Source organism: Vulpes vulpes, chromosome 8, assembly GCF_048418805.1.
Source record: "Vulpes vulpes isolate BD-2025 chromosome 8, VulVul3, whole genome shotgun sequence".
Lineage (NCBI taxonomy): Eukaryota > Metazoa > Chordata > Mammalia > Carnivora > Canidae > Vulpes > Vulpes vulpes.
In genome coordinates, this window is record NC_132787.1 from 16,545,949 (window position 1) to 16,568,019 (window position 22,071).

At 40.0% G+C, this 22,071-nt stretch overlaps 1 protein-coding gene across 9 annotated transcripts in view; it reads right to left on the minus strand.

The window, feature by feature from the left end:
* BICD1 (BICD cargo adaptor 1) overlaps positions 1-17,279 on the minus strand; it is a 224,753-nt gene extending 207,474 nt beyond the window's left edge. For 7 of the 9 annotated variants that reach the window (XR_012002908.1, XR_012002907.1, XM_026000094.2 and 4 more), the window contains exon 1: positions 15,671-16,399. Coding sequence is in view for 7 of the 9 variants with exons in the window: in XM_026000094.2 (XP_025855879.1) it covers positions 15,671-15,883 (213 nt within the window). In the remaining 2 variants the exon portion in view is untranslated. Of the gene's footprint in view, positions 1-15,160; positions 15,330-15,670; positions 16,400-17,126 lie in introns of those variants that run through there. The other 2 variants (XM_026000092.2, XM_072765614.1) reach the window with 2 other exon arrangements.
* Positions 17,280-22,071: the final 4,792 nt, after the last annotated feature.

Below are 22,071 nucleotides of genomic sequence, written 5' to 3' on the forward strand. Positions count from 1 at the left end.
GCAAGTTTCATGTCTTGCTTAGGAATATTTCACCCCACACTGACATTTAATAAATGTTCTCAGGAATTTTCTCCTGAGTTAATTCTTTAGCAATGCATTAAGTCCTCAAAATTCTAGTGTAAGATTCATGGAAAGAGGGGATAAATGAGGACATGAAAGAAAAGTGAATGGATAGAGAATGGGGACTAGAGAAGTCTTATTTTTTTAATGTTAAAAAGGAAGTTTCCATGTGATGCTGCATTGCTGAACTTTTCCTCTCCATATGGTTAATATTATGAAGGGGGAAAACTCAAGTATTTTGACTTGAAAATGTAATTAAGCTCTAATTACACAAACATAAACATAAGGGAAAACTATTGGTTTAAAACTATCTGAGCACAAATAATACTATAAATTTTTTAAAGTAAAAAGAGGAACAATTATAATTTTCATAATACTAAAAGTGAAATAATGTAAAATGATTAAAAAAAACAAATTAATTCCTATTCAGGAAATATTTCATCTGAGCCTTTTCCATAGCAGCTTTAAATTTTATGATATTATGATGTTATTTATACCTAAATAGACCAGTGAATTGGGAATTAACATACAAATTAGTTTTTCCAACAACTATCATAAGAAAAAATAATTAAAGAAAGAATTTTTACAGAGCTACAGGTAATATGATATTCCACATGCTGAACTTAGAAATACGCATGTGCTTGCTTTGCTCAAAAGTCAAAAAAGTTACTTTTATGTAGAACTTATATTTTTAATAGTATATGAAAAGCCCTTAAATAGCATTTTTCTCCAAAGTAACTTAAGAATTAGAGCACAGAGTTCTTAAGGTTTCTAATAACATCTAATTGGACAATTTAGTTCCTTTGTCAGATCTTGCTTGCTTTGCTTACAAAAATGAATGCAGATATTCCTGGGTGTCTCAGTGGTTAAGCGCCTGCCTTCCACCCAGGGCGTGATCCTGGAGTCCCAGGATCGATTTCCACCTCAGGCTCCCTGCATGGAGCCTGCTTCTCCCTCTGTCTATGTCTCTACCTCTCTCTCTGTGTTTCTCATGAATAAATAAATAAAATATTTTTAAAAATGTATGCAAAGTCTAGGACAACCACAACCAACACTTGGCATCCTTTTCCTTAACACTTACTGGGGAGATAGAAATAAACAGTGTGATCTGCCCTCATTCACTTGCTGCTTCCTTAGAAATGTTGAAAGCCCACCAAAACAAAGAGTCAATGAGACCAAAGAAGACACCTAAAACCATGGGTCCTAAAGAAGAGAAAAATAGGAAGAAGTATTCCATCAGCTATTAATAATGTTATTATAAAACCATAACAGGAAGACAATGTGATATTTGCAAAGGAATAAACCAACAGCCAGTGGAACAGAACAGTCTAGAAACAGACCTATGTATATATAGAAATTTGATTTATAACAAAGCAGACTTTGAAGATTAGTGGAGGAAAGAAAGACTGTTCATTAACTGGTGGTGTTGAGATAAGTGGCTATCCAATGTTATAGGGAAAATTATGGGAAAAAAATAGATTTCTATCTCACATTAAACACAAATTAACTCCAGGAATAATTAAAATTTTAAATATAGGGATCCCTGGGTGGCGCAGCGGTTTAGCACCTGCCTTTGGCCCAGGGCGCGATCCTGGAGACCCGGGATCAAATCCCACGTCGGGCTCCCGGTGCATGGAGCCTTCTTCTCCCTCTGCCTGTGTCTCTGCCTCTCTCTCTCTCTCTCTGTGTGTGTGTGACTATCATAAATAAATAAAAATTTAAAAAAAATTTTAAATATAAATGCAAACCATAACATATTCAGAAAAGTTTACATGAATATTTTTATGACCTCATAATAAGGAAGGATTTCTTAAACAAGAATCAATACACACAATCTATAAACATAAAAGAGTAATAAGTCAACTAAACTAAAATTATGAAGTTCCCTTCATCAAAGGACACCCCAGGAGTCGGAAGACAATCCACAAACTAGGAAGAGATTTCCAACACATATAACTGAGAAGGCTTAATCTACAGAATACAGATACACTCCTACAAATTGGTAAGAAAAATATAAACAACCCCAATAGAAAAATGGGCAAAAGATACACAAAAAGACATTTGAATGAAGAGGAAGCATAAATGCCTATAAACATTTAAGAAGATGCTTACTCTCAGTAACAGTCCCCAAAACACAAACTAAAGGTACAATGAAATATACTTTCACATCTGCCATTGAGGTAAATATCCTAAAGTGTAACAATACAAAGTAAGGACAAGGTTATGGAGCCAATGGTGCCTTGTTCCTTGTATATTTTGCAATTTTTTTTACCATGGGCTCATAGTTTGTAAAATATTATGTGTCAAGTCTTTCTAGCCCACCACAATAGGTTTCTTCAAAGCAGGTCTACATTTGGTTCTGACATATGTCTACGGGCATGACCAACCTGGAATTACTCTAAACTAAATTCTGACTTTAAATTGAAAGTCAGGAATCCGGTAGGGGTGTGAGAGACCAGGACCAGGAGGAGCAGCACCAGCCCAATGCCACAAAAGGACAGTAGGCAATGAGAACCCAAACTAACAGGCAATTAGGCAACCTGGTCACAATGGCAAAAAGACTGGGAAAATGCCACCCTCAAATTCACAAAAAGCCATGAGGCTAAAACAAACACTAATACAAACCAAACAGAGCACCGAGGAACAGCAGACATTTCCAGATCCCTGATTCATTAGAGGCAACTTCCTCCAGTGTCTCTGGGCCTGCTCTCACTGGCAAAGCCTTCCCCCACGGCAGACATTGGAGTCAGCTACACCGACGCCTTGGCTGGTGAGGACGGACAACCTCATCATGAGATTTTTCACCATCTGGCCCCAAACCATCTCCCCAGGCTCACCTCCCACCTCTTAACTCATTTCGACTGCAACCACACAGCTGCTGACACTGACGAGCAACAATCCCTCCAATCTTCCCTCGTTTACAGGCTGTTTCCCTATTTCTGAATGACTCTCTGCCTTCTCAGCTGCCTGGAAAACCCCTACTTGTTCTTGAGTGCCCACTCACAAATTGCCTTGATCAGGAAGTTTTCTCTGACTTTTTTTTCTCTGATTTTTTAAAGATAACTTGGCTGCCTTCTACTTTCATGTCCTATCATCAAGCACAGCAAATACATCATCAGTTTTATTATTTATTATCATTACCATCACATCCATCACTTATTATATGTTTACTTTGTATCAAGGACTCTATTAAATGCTTCACATGGATTTTTCTATAACACCCATAGTTATTACCTTCCTCTATTTTACAGAGGAGGAAAGTGAGGTTATTATGGTTTTAAGTATTAGCCTAAGATCATACAGCTACTAAATGGATTCAAATACAGTTTATCTGACTCAAAAGTCCATGATCTTTCCAATAAAATACATAATCACATTTGTTCATGTCTATTGTCACCAATAGTAAATAACTAACTTAAAAATAAACCACAAACTGGTTTAATCAAACAAATGACTATTTTTAAAACAAGTGGTCTAAAATAATAAAAATTAAAATTAAAATTAAACAAGTGGTCTAATCCAACATCTTTTCAAAATAACTGGCTCTCTGGGGCACCTAGCTGACTCAGTTTGTACTGAATGTGACTCTTGATCTTGGGATCATGAGTTTGCCACACTGGGTATAGAGATCACTTAAATGAATAAATATTTTTTAAAAATAAAATAAAATAACTGGCTATCTTAATAACCTCACCTTTTTTTCCCAGCCTAAATCAATGCAATACCATAAGCATCTATTATATCCTTGCTATGGGGGGAGAGTTAAAAAAAAAAAAAAGAGAATGCATCATAACTCATGAGCTACCAGCTTAATTTAAACTCCTTTTCCCTGGAAAGAACTGAACTCTTGGTTGAATGTATGCACAGGTTATCTCACTGGAGGGAAAAAAGAGCACAGAACATTGTAACTCCTTTGTTCAAAATCCTCCACAAGTTTCCCCATCTCACCCAGAGCAAAAGGGAAAGCTGCTTCATCAGTTAACCCCCATTCCTTCTGTGATTCATTTAGTATTCACCCCCTACTCAGTACTGGTCAGCGAGATAGCCTCTTTGCCATACCTCTCAAGGAGGCTTTCTCTGACCACACTATGGAAAATAGTAACCTTTAGGAACCCTGGGTGGCTCGGGAGGTTAAGTGTCAGAGTCTTGGTTTCAGCTTAGGTCATGATCCCAGAGTCTTAGGTCAAGCCCTATATGGGGCTCTGCATTCTCCCCCCCCTCTCCCCCGCCATTCCTTCCCCCATTTATGTGCTTGCACAGGCTTGTGAGACCTCTCTCTCTCTCAAATAAATTAATTAATTAATTAATTAATTAAATCTTAGAAAAAATAAAAGAGTAACTTGTCACATTTCACAGTCTACCTCCCTCTCCCTTGCTCTATTTTTCTCTATACCATTTAGGACCATCTAACATTCTATTTTACTTATTAATTTTGTTTATTGTGCCCACACTACCCTCACCATGCCCACTCCATCACCAAGATTTCTGTTGGATTTGTTCTCTGCTGTATCTTCAGCATCCAGATCTGTGCCTAACACGTAAGAGGTGCTAAATATATCATTACTGTAGGGAAGACTGAATGAACAATGACCTAGCTTTATGCAATGATCTATCTGTTCACAGTATTTACTTTGGTGTCCATTTTCCAAATTTCTAAATCACATGCCCAGCAGAAGTTAAAATGCAACTTAAAATTTTTCACTTGGGGGGCACCTGGGTGGCTCAGTCAGTTAAGCATCCGACTCTTGGTTTTAGCCCAGGTCATGATCTCCCTCAAGGGAGATCGAGCCCCTCATTAGGCTCCATGCTCTGTGGGGAGTCTGCTTCCCCCCTCCCTCTTCCTCCGCAGCATCTCTGCCTTGCACTGTCTCTCTTTGAAACATATAAATAAATCTTTAAAAAAAATTTTTTTCACTCAGAACTGATCAATGATGACAAAAACCTCATGGATATAGAGTTCTTTTCATTGCCTTTTCCTGAAATGTCTTACTATGACCATTGTCTAAAATTTTAATTATGGCTTTGAGATCCTGGTCTCAATTCTAGCAAATAATAGCTCATATTATCCCAAACACTTCAAGTGACCTGCAAAGGTATATTATTTATTTTGCTAAAATGAAAAACAAGCACATATAACTTGATTGGAAATAACTACAGTGATTAAGACAAATGACCTGAGGATTCTCTTAGGAAAGGGTTCTAGGTCTAAATTATTTAAAAATATTAACTAAAAGAGCGTCTTCTTATTCAAATCATTAAACCATAGTTAATTCTGAACTACCAACAGTACTTAAGAACCATCAATTTTTAAAAAATAATCCAAAGAGCCAGCAACTCAAAAGGTATTTAGAATCGGTTTTCAAGTGCAGTATACCCCTATGCTTCTGCCTCTCTAATGGTTGCTTTTCCTTCCTAATTATATTTACTTGAGGTTTTGAGTTTAAAAGCTCTTCACACACACCAGCATTAGCAGAAAGCAAGCCAGACTGTGATTTAAAGGGGAAAAAAATCGTTGTATATGCCAAGGAGATAATGTGCAAGATGATAGTATCTTCAGCTCAACAAAAGAAGTCATGTACAGTCCTGTCTCCATCTAGTTACCTCACACCGAGGTCAATAAAAAAAACAACAACTACAATCTTCTAGAGAATAGCAATCAGTAAGGCTTATCAACAATGCACAACCATGTTATAACCTCTTTCAATTTCAAAAAATGTTGGGTAAGGGCTCTTCAGCAGTGGCATTTGATTCCATATTAGTCTGCAGTATTCAAGAGAAAAACAAAGACCTATCATTCTGAACCCTCCATTACAGACCCACGCCAACTGCAACAAAACATTCTTAAGGAAATTGCTGTTATTCTGTACTTCCCATAAATGTAAACAGGTTTCTTATTTTCAATTCTAAATATAAAGATAGAAACACAGCAGTTAAATATTACATTTTAGAATAGTGCTTTTTTTCCATAAAATACTGTTTGAAAACAGTAAACATGTATAACCAAAAAGCAATTGAAAATAACCTCAGAAGTTAACGATCAACAATTCAAAGCAATTCTATTTTAATATCCCATTTATAAACTCATAAAGTTTGCATAAGCAACTGCAAACAGAATAAAGCCACAAAACAAATCCAACAAAGGAGACAACTTTCAAAAGAAACTTTAAACAACCCCGGAGAATATAAAAATAAACACAGTCTAAAAAAAATAAAAATAAAATAAATAAAAATAAACACAGTCTCGTTTAACATACATCTGTCCAATGCAGTCAAGTTTTTGATGATATTTGTTGGTTTTCTGAAAGGTTTTACAGTATTTTAATTTCTAAAAAATGGAGAGGAAAAAAGACAAAAAAGACAGTGCAGTTAAGGTTTCCATATTAGCTCATAAATTCCCAGCTCTTTTCTTCAAAACACTTCTATTCCTGGGGTGTCTGGGTGGCTCAGTCAGTTAAGCATCCAACTCCTGATTTTGGCTCAGATCATGAACTTAAGCCCCACATCAAGCACCACAATGAGCATGCAGACTGCTTAGGATTCTCTCTCTCCCTCTGCCCCTTCCCCCTTCTAAAATAAATAATAAATAAGTCTTTTTAAAAAATAAACATTTCTATTCCTGTGGAATCATTTATTCCTAGAGTTGGAAGTTTCTGGAGAGGTTCTCAGCCCCAGCTGTACCTATGAGGGAAGGAAGGTTAACATAATAAAGCCCTGGCTCCACCCCCAATGACTCTGAACTATACTGGAGTGGAGTCAACGCAGCAGTTTGGTAAATCACCCAGGTGACCCTACTGAGTAGTCTGTATAGAAAGTCACTGATTCTGACCCAGCTCTTCTAAAAGAAGACCCCAGGGTGGGTATTTAGGCTTTGCTTAAACACTTCCTATGCTGAGACCCAAAATTTCATCCAAAAACTCCAAAGGTAATATAGTATTGTGTAGATGGTCATTTTCCAAATATGAATGATTGTTTTTATGGGGCATAGTGACCCATCATTTCTCTTAACAACTACAAACAGAGCTCCAAGATCTTTGTACTTATGCCCTTTCCTAAAATTTACTTCCCCCAATCTTCATGTGACTCATCATTCAGGTCTGGATGCCACCTCCTGGAGAGGATTTCCTGATCACACTTTTCCCAGCCGGTCTCCGCCTCTTTGTTCATGGCATTTCTCATCTCCTAAGTGCATGTGTGCTTACTGACTATCTCCTGGGTCTCAAACATAAGCTCCATTCAGGCAGCTCCATCTTGTCAGTCTTGCTCAACACTGTATCTTCAGCAAGCAGCACAGTGCCCAACACAGTAGCCACTCAACACAAGCATTTGAATGGATAAATGAAACAGAACAAGGGGCACAGGTAATCTAAAGCAAAACCCAAACTCAGATTGCTATATAATGTAAATTGTTGATGGTGCCAATTATAAAATATTGAACTAAGTGTAAAAGACAAAATATATCAGTGTGCGTGTGTGTATGAACCCAAATATTCTGGAGGCTACAGACCCCCTCAGTATAAATCATGTAGATTCAAATTGTACAAAATTTCATGGAAACTTCCCCAAATTTACTGATGTAGTCATCTTAAATTCTTTATTACACATCAGTTCTCTTCTGAAAATCAAACAAAACATATCAAAATTAAGATAAACTTTTGATATGCTTTGAAAACATTCCAAATAATCAAAAGTCATAAACACTGCAAAATGCTAAACATTAAAACAGAAAAATGTAACCATGTTGGAAACACTATGATCTAGTGGTAGGAAAGGGAGTATAAAAAAACATAAATAATATGAAATTACTTGGAAAGTGTAAAAAGATAAAATTTTCAAAACTCAGACTGGGGTAGGGGAAACTTTAGAGATCATCCTATATAAACTCCTTTCTAAGCATGAACCTTCTAGACAGTATTCCTAGCATGTGGTTAGCTAGCCTTTCCTAAAATTGTTTTGGCAACAAAGAACTCACTACTTCCTAAAGAAACCTGCCTAAAGAAAACAATAACGGACCCCATACTTCTTAGTTCTTGATTTTGACTCAAAATCTGGCTCCCATGGACCCACTGGGCCTTGTTCTTTCTCTGAAGCAATCACAAATATGTCAATGAAACAAACTCAATGAGTCAGTTTTTTTTTTCTTAAGACTTTATTTATGCATGAGAGACACACACAGAGAGAGAGAGAGAGAGAGAGAGAGAGAGAGACATACACAGAGGGAGAGGCAGGCTCCCTGTGGGGATCCCGATGCAGGACTCCATCCCAGGACCCTAGAATCATGCACTGAGCCAAAGGCAGACACTTAACCACTGAGCCGCTCAGGTGCCCCAGTTCTATAACTATATAGGTATGATTAAAAAAGTAAAATTAATCCAGAGGGAAATAAGTTTGGGCCAGATGCTCAAAGGAAAAGAGAACTATGAATTGTTAAAATTTAAAAAAATAATAAAAATAAACTGTCAAGGGACAGAATATAAGTGTGAAAACAGGTAGATTTCCCTGGCTGGAGATGAGTGACTAGAGTAGAAACAGATAGGAGGAAAAAGACAGAAAACAGTTGAGCTCTAATGGCTAAGTAAAAACTATGGTAATTGAACAAGTCTATTCTGTATATTGTAAAGAAAATACAATGAATTTGAAAAATAAAGGACAGATAGATTAAAACAAGTAGACTAGGTAACGCTAAAACACAGCATCACAGAAATCTAGAGCTGAAAAGAATCATAGAAATTATCCCAACTCCTTAATTTTATAGACAAAATAATTAAATCCTAGAAGAAAAAGTATCAACTGCCACTCTTATATACCTTTTCACTGTTTTAAGGAAGAACACTTTTACCAAACAATTTCCTGTCTTGTATCCACTGGTCCCCATCACCTACATAACATGCTGAATCTGAGATTCTGTATATGATCCTAACCAACACCTCAAAACTCAACTATCACAGGGCAAAGATGGAATAACATAATGAGGCCCAACTGCCTGAATCATCTTGGCTTTTCACCAAGACCCGGTATGGACAGGATGTGGCCACACTGCAGGACCAGCTCTCATCGGCCATGGAATCTAGCCACCTATTATGCTGATACACATAAGCCCCATCACCAGCCAAGAAGACAAGAATCAAATTGCTGTTAATTCATGCACAAAACTTTCCATCTTTCTCCTTGGTGTTATCACACAGGCTGCCATGGGGAGCTGGACCACCTGATCCCTCCAAGCCCCCAGGGTCACCCACACTCGCTGAGATTCTCTGGCTTTCTTCTCTATTCACTCCCATTTTCTTCACACTCAAAACATCAGTGCCTTAAAAACGAAGCCCTGCCGGGTACCTGGGTGGCTCAGTCAGTTAAGCATCTGCCTTCAGATCAGGTCATGATCTCAGGGTCCTGGGACAGAGCAGCACGTGGGGGCTCTCTGCTCAGTGGGGAGTCTGCTTTTCCCTCTCCCTTTGCCTCTTCTTCCTCCCCCTGCCTCCAACTCCCCACCCATGTTCACTTGTTGTCTCTCAAATAAGTAAATAAAATCTTTTTTAAAAAAAAAGTTAGCCCTGCTTTAGAAATATCTGATTTTTTTTAAGTATTTTTTAAGATTTTATTTATTTATTTTTAGAGAGAGGGTGGAGGGGCAGAAAGGGAGAGAGGACAAGTAGACTCCACACTGAGCAGGGAGCCTGACACAGGGCTTGATCCCAGGACCCTGAGATCATAACCTGAGCAGAAACCAAGAGTCCAAGGCTTAACCAACTGGACCACCCACGAGTCCTAGAAATATCTGCATTTTAAAAGGATATAGTATTAAATGAAAAACACCAGGCTACAGAGTAATATGTATAACATGATCCCATTTTTATAAAAATAAACAAGAACAAAAAACTCTGTCAATGGATTCATATGTTAAAGATATTTAAAACAAGTATAAGAGAATATTCAACAAAGTGTAAGAATACAGACAGAATTGGGAGAAGAGAAAGGAAAACAACTAATTTGTATATGATTTTATCTAACTTGGACTGTTGCCATAAATTGTAATTATAGAATCATAATTTTCAAAGAGCAAACTATTATGACCAAAAAAAGAATGAAAAAATTTTAAATGAAAAGCACTAATATGATTTCAAGTTATCTGTCAGCAAGAGGTGTGTGCTGTTTCTCCCAGGCCCCTCTAACCTAAGAGGACAGGAAGGGCCAGTTTTCCACTTAGGCTGACCTCTGGGTCCTCATTGTGCCAGGCCCAGCTTTGCTTATTAATTTGCACAATTCCTAATTCAAAATGCAATCAAACTAACTGGCGAAAACATTGTTAAGTTGTTCATATCTTCCATGTTCTGGAAATAGGGTTTGAATAAAATGACAACAAAATTGCACAAATTACTCATTTGTTTTATTAAATTGAGAGTTGAGTATTTTAATTTGTCATGCAACTTATGCCTCCCCTCAAAGAAAACATGAATTAAAAGGATTCCTATAACCTAGCCATCAACCTGACCCTCTAAAATGGCTCTTCCCATACATAGTACCTTCTTTTGTGAATGGAACCACCTTCTACACATCCTTAGAAAATTCTCAACTCTACTCTTTTCCTTACTTCCCACATCCAGCCACCCAGCATCATGTTCCACTCTATACCTCCTAAACAGCAGTTAGGTCTGACCCCTCCTCATCATCCCTACTTGCCCCTGCACAGCTCCAATCCACTCTCTATACCCAACACTGGAACTTCTAAACCATACATGTGACTGAGGTATTTCACCCTCTCTGGTAGTATGGTAAAGTGAAAAAGAAAATGGGCTTCTTCCTAAACCAGGTTCCACTACTTCACTTTGCAGCTTTGAGAAGAATCCTTAACCTAAGACCTATTTTTCTTTTCTGCATAATTCAAGTAATATCTACCTTATAAAAAGGATTCTTAAAGAATTAGAGATAAGGTATGCAAAATGCCTAGGCCTAAGTAGGGCTTTCTACAGAATTAAATGCTTTATTACTCTTATTTTCTTATCTGTAAAAATAAGCAGAGTCTCTGAATCACTCTGAAGATTAAATAAGATGTAAGGCACCAAACACAGTTACTAAGAAATTCTTTTTGTTTCCTTTCAATGGTTCTCCATCCCCAAGGCAAAAGGTAGCTACTGCCACCTTCCCAGTAACATCTCCTGACACTTGACTTCACATTCTTCTTTAACATAATGAATGATTTAATAGTAAGACTGCATCTCTTCATGCCTTCCTCTCCTTCAAGGCCATATTTACAGGTACAACATTATGTGTGAGCAAGTCTTTTACTATATATTTCAACATGCAAGTGATTATCATATTTTTGAACTTGGAATGCAATATCCATACAGCATAAGTGTACTGAAGGGGACGATAGAGCAGAATATTCATAGACATGAAAATCTGAAAAAATAATCAAACCATGGTTACCATACATGTTCATGCAAACATAATGAGTGTGATGAAAGATATACCATCTTGTTTCTGAGAAATAATTTTGCCAGAGATGAAATTTTAAGTTGAAATAAAAAGAAATGGTGCAGGTTAGAACAGCTGGATCAAAAAAAAAGAGAGAGAGAAACATGATTGAAAGTGATTGTGTTTTTTGTTGAGCTTGTTTGTAAATACTTTCCAAAAGCGCATATTGATATATTTTAGATGTTTTAATTAATTTGATAATAAATACAATGATAAATATAAACATGTCTCTTTCAAAACAGTGAGAGAGAAAATACTTAGGTAAATAAGTAATTAACATTCTCTATGTTCATTCATAAATTGGAAATGAAATCTGAGGGCTCCCTTCCCCCTAACTATGATTTCATAATTTAGCATATACAAAGCTAACAATCTCTCCAAGCATATAAAGAAAGAAATTTCTGTTCAAAGATGAATCCAAATAATTAAATGGCTTTCATCAGGTCCTAATGTGACAGTCTCTAAAAAGTACGTAAGTTCAATGCTTATTCCTTGAATGATTTAACCAGTGCTCTGAAAAAAACATAAAATTGGCTCCAGGAAGAAAAGCTGCTCACTGTCCACAAAGTGCTTCTTAAACAAATGGTGTCTATCCTTGGTGTCAGGGGTAAGAATGAGCAAAAAAGAAAAAAGAAAAAAAAGGAGTTGAAGATTCTTCGTACATAGTCTACCGTAACCTAGCTGCAAAACTTTTCTAAAGTTGTCACATGGATATGTTTTCTAAAATGCTACAAAGAATGCTGAATCATTCCTTTCTAAGGGGATCTTTTTCCACTTTACTATTTTTTAAATTTCAAATACTTTTTTTAAGTAAAAAATAAAACAAACACAAACAAATTTAAATTCTAGGAGGTCTTTTTTTAATGTATGTATATTTTTAGTTTAAAAATTTTTTTAGAACTATGACTCTTCCACTATTTTGGCCTGAATGACATTCACAGTGCTGATTTACACACATCCCAAGCATACAATCAGCCAGGACCTGAGCAACACTGGGCATGGGTGCCCTCAGGTCACTGAAAAGCAAGCATTACTTGTGAAATCATAAAACCATGGTCAAGTATTCTAAGAGACAAGTTGCTTTGTCTAGCTCCTCAAAGACTATTAAAAGGAGAACATTATGATGATGGCAGAAGTCATTCCTTTTTCATATCGTGAGTACTTTTCTTTCAAGTGTGTTCTTTTGGGTCATGTAGATAGTAATACAGGCAGAAGGCACAGCCCTAAAGGATGTCAGGCCAGGTCAAAAAAACAATCTAGACTTAGGGAAGAAAAAAACTAGAAAAAAAGTAATGAGTTCATCATCTTGATTTTGCACATCTTCAGGCCAACACCGCTCACTTGCATTATTGTCATAGCAGTAATCAGCCCGGGAAGGAGGGCAGCAACATTGCTGGGTGCTGACTCTTGAAAAAAAAAATGACCTGTAAAGACTGAGACACGTTGCTATCCTGCAAATTACCAATGTTCAACTTGGAGTTAGTATAGTCATTTTCTGTTGATGTCCTCATAAACTGGACCAATGACTTTTAAATGAATAAATGAATCATATTTGTTAAAAGAGCCTAGAAGTAAGCCAGATATTTTATACTTGACGTTATACATAAAATGCAAAATTATTTACTATATGTACCTGCAAATGAACAAAACTTCCTTTTTAAAAATCAGAACACTCACAAAACATCTCTCAAAAATGGCTTCTATATGATATCATCATTGGGATATCTTAGCTTGCACAATTATTCTGGATTCACTTTTCAAACAGGAAATATTATGGAGACCGATTTAGTGCATTTAAATAATAGTCCCAACTAAAGTATACATTATGCTTAAAAAATAAAAATAACAGGTCACGCTATCAAACAAATATAATCATTATTTTATTACTCCTAAATATCTTATGTAATTGCTTAGCACAGTTCATTTGGAATAAAAAACTGAACTAAGTGCAACTCAAAATACATATGTAAATGAGTATCATCTGGTAAAAATAATCCTGATAAATTTTTTATTAACCTCCTATAGAACAAAATATGTCTCAAATCTTTAAAGAAAAAAATGTATAACTGCTCTTTGCATTATTCTGTATTAAGAAACTACAGTTGTACTCTTCTCACAAAACGTTTTTTCTCATCCTTCCCATTATTGTTGATGACAGGTAGTGTTTCAATAGGTAGTGTTTCAATACCAGTCACTTCCTATACTTCCTAATTTTCTTATTCTTTCTCTGACACTAACCAAGATTGACTAGTGAATGTTTGATAAAGGTGTTCTTTCTTCCAATATAAATGTACTCTTTAATAAATTATTTATTATACACTTACTATGTGATAGGCTTTGTGTTAAAGGCTTTGGATGCAAAGCAAATTAAGATAGATTCCTTTCCTTAAAAGCTCATGGTCTAGTCAAGGCAAAAGACAATTCCATTATGGTTTACTATGTAGAGTAAGTGCAAATGACACAGAAATACCCCTAGAAAGGTTGTTTAAATCAAGCAGGAAGGTCAGTTAACAGTTAATACTCCATTTCATTAAATTAAATCTACCTCCTTTATCAAGGAGGTGATGGCTTACCACTGTCTGGTTTGCACTTCCGCACCTTGGCAAAGCAGTGTTGATAGGTTTAAACATCAAAACCTCTCTGAGAATTATAATCACTATTCTGTTTCCTGACTTCACAAGGTTTAGCATCACTGAATTTAAACATATCAGACCTAATCTAAGTTGGAAAATACCAGTAAGCCCAGCTGTTGTTAAGAACAGACATGTACATGGTAAGAAAAACATGAACTCAAAATTTACATCCTGATACATGAAAATCAGATTTTTAGTTGGGTTTTTTTTTACCATATGTTTATTTGTTGGCATTCAGCCCTCAGAATAAAAAGAAAACATACTTAAAAGTGGAAGTATTTACCATATTGTGTACTAGATTAGAAGGCAAGTTGATTAGATAGGTCATAAAACTTTTTTTTTTTTTTTAACTGTAGCAACATAAAAACAGACACCCTCCAAAAAAACTAAGAAAAATATATATTTTTTTGATATATATATTTTGATAATATATTTTTGATAATAATATATGCCAAATTTAGAATTAACACTTAAAAGTCAATAGCCTCCTAAAAAGAAAGACTTGCCACAAAGAAAAGCAGTGTGTACATATAAATTTATAACTGGTGACTTGTTACCCATAGTGCTTCAGGAATCAGGTAAAACAGACTGAGTTCCTTCAACAGTATGTATATTCTTAGGAGTACTTGATAGGAAATCAAAGCATATCCATTATTTTCTTCCAAAACATTACCCAGTCTTTAAGAGAAGCCAAATACCTAAAGACTAAAGAGGACAAGTGTTATGCATGGCCCATTTGTGATATTCTGGTTTTATAAATACGGTCATTGCAAGCAGAAGAGCCTCATTTGATATGGATGGCTATCCATGCACTTGATATAAACCATTCAGAGGAGTTAAATTTTCCCTGGCCAGGGTGACCTTAGATGACTTGGGCATGGCTCTGCCTCACTCCCAGGTAAAATCAAGGCAGCGCGATCACCCAGCAGAGTTGTTTTTCTCAGGCAGCCAGATGACAAGAATAACTAAAGCCAAAGAGGATGGAGATGGCCCCGACTTTGTCAAATGGGATTGGCGGAGAGTTCTTCTAATAACAGTTCCCCCTCGCATCGAGGGGTGGTTGCCTTCAGAGGGCTGAGGTGCCACAGATCCTACATCCTGAGACTGTAGGTCCCTCAGCACAAACCCACTCATCACCTTTGTGGATTATGGGATTGTCGCTGGCCCCTGGGTTTGAAATAACAGCAGTTTGGAAAGAAGTTGGATTTACACATTCCAACCCAGCTAAATGTCGCCTTAAAGTGCTGAGACTTGAGGACTTGTGCATCTCCCTCCCCCACGGCCTCTCAAATGCCAGCTTATACATGCATTTCCTGGGCAATTTTTCTCTTGGGGGGGTGGGGGGGGGAGGACACAATGGGCTCTTTCAACCTTCTCTTATCAACAAAGGACTCTAACATGAAGAAACATGCCTTTGGATCGCATCCTGGGCGACTTCTTGACAAATGATGGGTGGGGGTGGGGGTGGGGGTGGGGGTGGGGGTGGGATGAGGGGCCGGGCAGCTCACCTCCTTGAGCTGCTCCAGCTCCTGCTTGAGGCCGTCGTACTCAGCCTCCAGCTCGTCATACTGCTGCTTGAGGGTCAGCTTCTCCTCCAGGACCACCAGCCCGTACTCGGCAGCCTGGATCTTCTCGTGGGTCGTCTCCGTGAGCTCCTTGGTCAGCCTCTCTATCTCGGTCTTGTAGTGGTCCACGGTCTGCAGCACCTCTTCTGCGGCCATAGCCCCGGTGGATGGAGACGGGAGGGGGCACGGGACCGGGAGCTGGAGGCGAAGCAGGCGGGGGGCGGGGGGCGGGGGGGGGGGGAGGGGACGGAGGTGGGGAGGGGGAGGGTAAAGATGGAAGCGTGCGGCTGGCGGAGGGAGCGCAGCGACGCCCCGACTGCTGCTCCGGCCGCAGCGGCTACACGGCCCGACCAACGGGGGAGAAATGCAACATGGAGAACGCGCGGGGAGGATGAGGGGCGAGGCGGCAGCGTCCTCGGGGCCGGGCCCTGCGCGCGCTCAGCAGCCGTGCGGCATGGCCCGGGCTGCGGCGGCCGCGGGACGACGAGGGGCTCCGATTCTGCTTATTCAGAGGCGCCGGCCGCCATGTCTCCCGGGCAGCGTCACCGCAGTGTCCCCGGGGCCCGGCGCTCCGGCTCGCGTCCCGCCCGCTCGCTCCACCTGCTGCCTCTGGCCGCGCTGCAGCCGGTGCGGAATGATGCAGTCTCGGGCCCGCTCCCTCCCGTCGCGCCCGGCGCCCGGCCCCCGGCTCCGCGCAGGGGGCGGGGAGGCGGAGGGAGTCAGCGCGGGGGGAGGGAGGGGACCGGCCCAAGCATCCCGAGGCGCCTCCCGCCGGGCGCGTGGGGCCGCCGCCGCCGGGAGCTGCACCGGGGGGCGCGCGGGCCGGGGCCGGGGCCGGGGGCGGGGGCGGGAGCGCGCGCGGGGGCGGGGGGCCTGCGCTCTGGTCCGCTCGGCCGCGGCGGGAGGTCTTCCCCGGGCTTTGCCCCGCCGACGTCCCAGCCCCCCCACCCCCCCCACCGGGTGCGCGGGGCTGCCGCCGCCGGGAGCTGCACCGGGGGCGCGCGGGGGGGGACCTGCGCCCTGGTCCGGAGGTCCTCCCCCGGCTCTGCCCCGCGGACGTCCCAGCCCCCCCACCGGGAGCGGCGGGGACGCCCCTGCTCGGCCGCTGCGCCGGAACTGCCGGGATCGGCGTCTTTCCCAGAGAAAAGCGCCGGGTAACTAAGGCGCTCGGGGCCCGCAGCCTCCCTCCGGCCTCGGGCGCCGCCGGCTGCGCCCCGAGCGCGCTCCCACCCCCGCCTGGCCCGCCTGGCCCGGGCCGCCTCGCTCGGCCGCCGAGTCACCCTGTTACCCCCCGGGAGAGTCTTGGCTAAAGTGCCCTGGCGCGAGCGTTGGGTGCCCAGCTTGCCACAAGACTGGGTCTGCCCAGAAAAATACATGCACCCCGGACGCCCCTAGATACCTTGCCTCTTGCCTCAGGAGTCCCACTCTACACATTCTTCGACGAAGGAAAACTATATGAAATTCCCCATATATGGTATCAGCGAGGCCCTACCACAATTCTTTTCTAAGTAAGAGCTAATAGTTCCCGAGACCACGTGCCAGGCACTCTTCTGAGTGTCCCAAGTGCATGCGGTCCCGTCCTAAGGACACCTCTTGGAGGTAGGAAGCGTGATCCCCAATTGAAAAGTGGTGAAAGAAGCACAGGGAAGTTTGAGTGAAGCCAGACTTGGTGGAGCCAAAATTTAATCCTAACTCCAGAGCCCCAAACTGGATCATTCTGTTGGCCTCGTCACTCATGAATAATACAAACCCAGCAACTAAATGCTATATGCTTGTAAAATGACCGCTTTGCTCAATTGGAAGAGTCACTGGAGGAGGCAAAGTCAAGGTGAAAGACCAAAAATGGAGAAGAGATGAGGATAGAGAACCTAGAGGAAAGGGAGCAATAGGAGCAGCAAAGGGGCGATTTTTGTGGAAATGGAAGGGGGGCTCTGGGACCCATAGACCAAAAAGCTCACCAGTTCCTTGCTTCTCTTCTATTGGGTGCCACTTACTGGAGAGCTGCTTCTCTGTGGCTAGGAGGTGTTTAACACACACACACACACACACACACACACACAAGCTTTCTGATTTAGCAGGCCCCGGGGCGCCTGGGTGGCTCAGCGGCTCAGCGTCTGCCTTCCGCTGGAGCATGATCCCCAAGTCCCCCATGGGGCTCCCTGCAGGGAGCCTGCTTCTCCCTCTGCCTGTGTCTCTGCCTCCCTCTCTGTGTCTCTCATGAATAAATAAATAAAATCTTTAAAAAAAAAAAAAAACACGACTCAACTCTCCCCTTCATTTTGTACGTGGGAAAGAAAAAAGACGTTGCTGATGGTGTGGGAGGAAGAGCAAACAAACAACAATGCTCTAACAAAGCCTTGACTAGGAGGCAGTCTGGATGTGATTTTCACTGCCTCTGAAAACAGACAAAAAGATTCCTTCCGGATGCTGACAATTACGACAGAATATTCTCTTGTGATTATCTGATTTATAAAATAAATAATTAGTTAATTAATTAATGGAGAAAACACTTGAAACACTACTAACCATGAATTCCAACCTGGCAGAGAAGCAGGGGTGATAATGACCACATCATTCCTCGTACACTGCCTTGATGTCACACTCCAGTGGAGAAGCTCTGCCTGTGTGCTCCTGGAGCGCCCATCCTCTATCACAATGATGAATGATCATGAGCTGCTGAGAGGAGAGATGAAAGCTGTAATTGTGGGTAGCTAAACTGCCTTCTTCCCAGTATGTCCCTGGCCTTTCCTCACTCTGCAAAGTGTAAGCAGAGCCCTTCTGAAGGAATCACAACACTTGGAGCAGATTGCCTACTACTCCCTTCCCTTTAGATAGAATTAAGAATGGAGTTTGCCTCTGGGACTTTTCCTTCTCCTCAATTTCCATTGTCACCCATCCCCTATGCTCTGTCCTGCCCCATTTTTCTGACTGATCCACATTTGTTAATGTATTCAATCTGACTTCAGATAACATTTAACATTATAAGATTTTATTTATTAAAACTTTGATCCTATATATGTTGGTATTTAAATTGAAGATAATCAGCTTATTCCCTTACATACCACACTCCTCCAGTACTACACATTTATATTTCTCTTTCTTTATATATATATATATATATATATATATATATATATATATATATATATCATACACATCATGTATATATAGATACAGACATAGATACGGATATATCACTGACAAATATCTAGAAAAGAATTTTTTGTTTTTAGATTTTTTTTTTTTTTTAATTCATGAGAAACAGACAGAGAGGCAGGGACACCGGCAGAGGGAGAAGCAGGCTCCATACATGGGACTCCATCCCAGGTCTCCAGGACCACACCCTGGGCTGAAGGTGGCGCTAAACCGCTGAGCCACCCAGGCTGCCCTAGAAAAGAATTTCTTAAACTATTCCTAGAAGTGTATTTCTTTAAATTAGCAGCCTCCAATTATTTAGGAAACTTTCTTACATATAAATATTTAGGAAAAACTAGGGGTGCCTGCCTGGCTCATCAGAAAAGCGTGTGACTCTTGATCTCCAGATCATAAGTTCCAGCCCCACAACGGGTGTAGAGATTACTTAAATAAATAAATATTGTTTAAAAACACAAATATTTAGGTAAAATTATATTGTGTGACTTAGTACCTCAAACCAACCTCTCACCAACTTTGTCTGCATGAAAATTGCTTTCTCATGCTCTCATTCATTCATTCATTCCTTAAACAGATGTTCATTAAGTACCCCTTATGTCTTAGGAACAATAGTAGGCATTGTAAAATCAATGATCAGTAAGATGTCATTGGTCCCTGACCTCATGGAGTTTATGCTCTGGGAGGGACAAACAAACATGAGACAAAACAGACCAAAAACAGACAACAGGGATTGCCTGGGTGGCTCAGTTGGTTAAGTAACCAACTCTTGGTTTCAGCTCAGAGTCATGAGATCAAGCCCACAGTCTGCTTGAGATTCTTTCCTCCTCCCTCCCTTTCCCACTCCCTTCCCCTCTATTCCTCTCCCTGCTCACACCCTCTCTCTAGCTAAAAAAATAAATACATACAATCTTAAAAAAGAAATGACAACAGAAACAGGTAAATTAATAAAAAAAATTCCAAATTGTGACACTGATAAGCAGGATACAGCATAGTGGTTAAGAGCAGAAGCTGGGGTGCCTGGGTGGCTCAGTCAGGTAAGCATATGCCTTCAGCTCAGGTCATGATCCCTGAGTTCCAGGATCCAGCCCTGCATCAGGCTCCCCACTTAGCGGGGAGTTTGCTTCTCCCTCTACCCCTCACTCCACTCATGCTCTCTCCTCTCTCTCAAATAAATAAATAAATAAAATCTTAAAAAAAAATGCAGACAAAATCTGCTAGGGTCAAATCCAACTTTACCACTTACAGTTGTGTGTGCCTCAGTTGCCTCCTCCTTAAGGAGGGGACAATAATATAACTCCTAATGAGACTGTTGTGAATAGAATGATATTTGACACCTAAGAACAACATAATATGTTTGTTTTTTAAGTTTTTTGAGAAAAAAAGGATAAGATTAATATAGAAAAAAGAAACAACAGAATGATTAGTGGAGATCTCTCTGCAGAAGTAATATTTACTTTAGTATCTAAGGTACCTAAAGGAACTGGAATTGCTAAATGTGGAGGGAAGAGCTTTCCAGGAAGAGGGAAGGACATATGTAAAAGCCTAAGGCAGAAAAGAGCTTGATAAATGTAAAGAATAAAAGTAGAAGCTGAGGCTTAATAAGCCAAGGGTAGATGGCCTAGGACTACAATAGAAAAGAAAGGCAACACTGAAGGGACACTCAAGGATCATGCCTGCCTTGCAAGTTGGACTTATTTGGATGTTAAATGCCTGAAACTAATTTAATATCACATGTCAATTATATCCCAATTTTTAAAAAAGAAAAAAAAAGAATATGGGCTTTCAAATTGCAAACATTTGCAGAATGAAAAAAAACTTTCCAAGGCAAATGAGTTTCACACCGCACAAGAACAAGAAGAGACAAATACTTCTATTTTGCTTCTCAGCATGCTTTAGAAAAAAATTTAAATAACCCTAAGTGACTTAGCCTTAAAGTTAGAATAGCTGGTAGGTTGTAGGCTGGGATTTTAAGGTTGCCAGGAAGGATGTTTTAAATCCTCTGCTTTTCTTTCAAATCCCCCTCAAAATGATGTCTGCAACAACTTTGGCAATAAAGACATCTATCATTTCATAATTAGAAATAACTTTAAAATGCAAAAAGTTATTAAACTTAATTTTTTTTAGAGATTTTATTTATTTATTCATGAGAGACACACAGAGAGACAGAGACATAGGCAGAGGAAGAAGCAGGCTCCATGCAGGGATCCCGATGCAGGACTTGATCTCAGGACTCCAGGATCATGCCCTGAGCCAAAGGCAGACGCTCAACAACTGAGCTACCCAGGCATCCCTTAAACTAAAATTTACATTTATATTTTTTTCCTGATTCTGATAAAGAGATACCTCAAGGAAGGAACCAAATGGCTGAAGAAGTGGAGGCTGCACTGCAGAAAAACATTACCTAATTCACATCTATGCCTATGGCTGGCCTTGCACCCAGCTCTTCAAGTTTTTAACAAAATTTCTTAATATGCTTCTTTCTGCCAAAATATGTCCCTTTCTCTTGATTTTTTGATGGCCCTAGGATTTAAATAGGAATTCTGAACCTATTCAGAAACATTTCTTTACCCAAACAAGCCTAAAAAAAAAGGAAAGAAAAGAATAAGGAATTTGGGTTTTATTCTCAGTGCAGCAGGAGACCTGATTATTTAGTCAGGAAATGAAATGATTTGATTTACATTTTAAGAATATCATAGCTACACACAAAAAAGATTGGTGGTATCAAAAAATAGAAGTAGAGGGGCACCTGGCTGGTTCAGTCAGTGGATCCTGCGGCTCTTGATCTCAGGGTTGTGAGTTGGAGCTCCACACTGGAGGTAGAGTTTACTTTAAAAAGATAAGAAAGAGAAAAGAAAAGAAAAAAGAAAAGAAAAGAAAAGAAAAGAAAAGAAAAGAGAAAAGAAAAGAAAAGAAAAGAAAAAAGAAAGAAAGAAGGAAAGAAAAGAAATAAAGAGAAAGAAAGAAAGAAAGAAAGAAAGAAAGAAAGAAAGAAAGAAAGAAAAGAAAGAAAGAGAAAGAAAGAAAGAAAGAAGAAAGAAAGAAAGAAAGAAAGAAAGAAAGAAAGAAAGAAAGAAAGAAAGAAAGAAAAAGGGGTGCCTGGGTGGCTCAGTCAGTTGAGTATCAGACTCTTACTCTTGGGTTCAGCTTAGGTCATGATCTCATGGGTCATAGGATCGAGCCCCATATCAAGC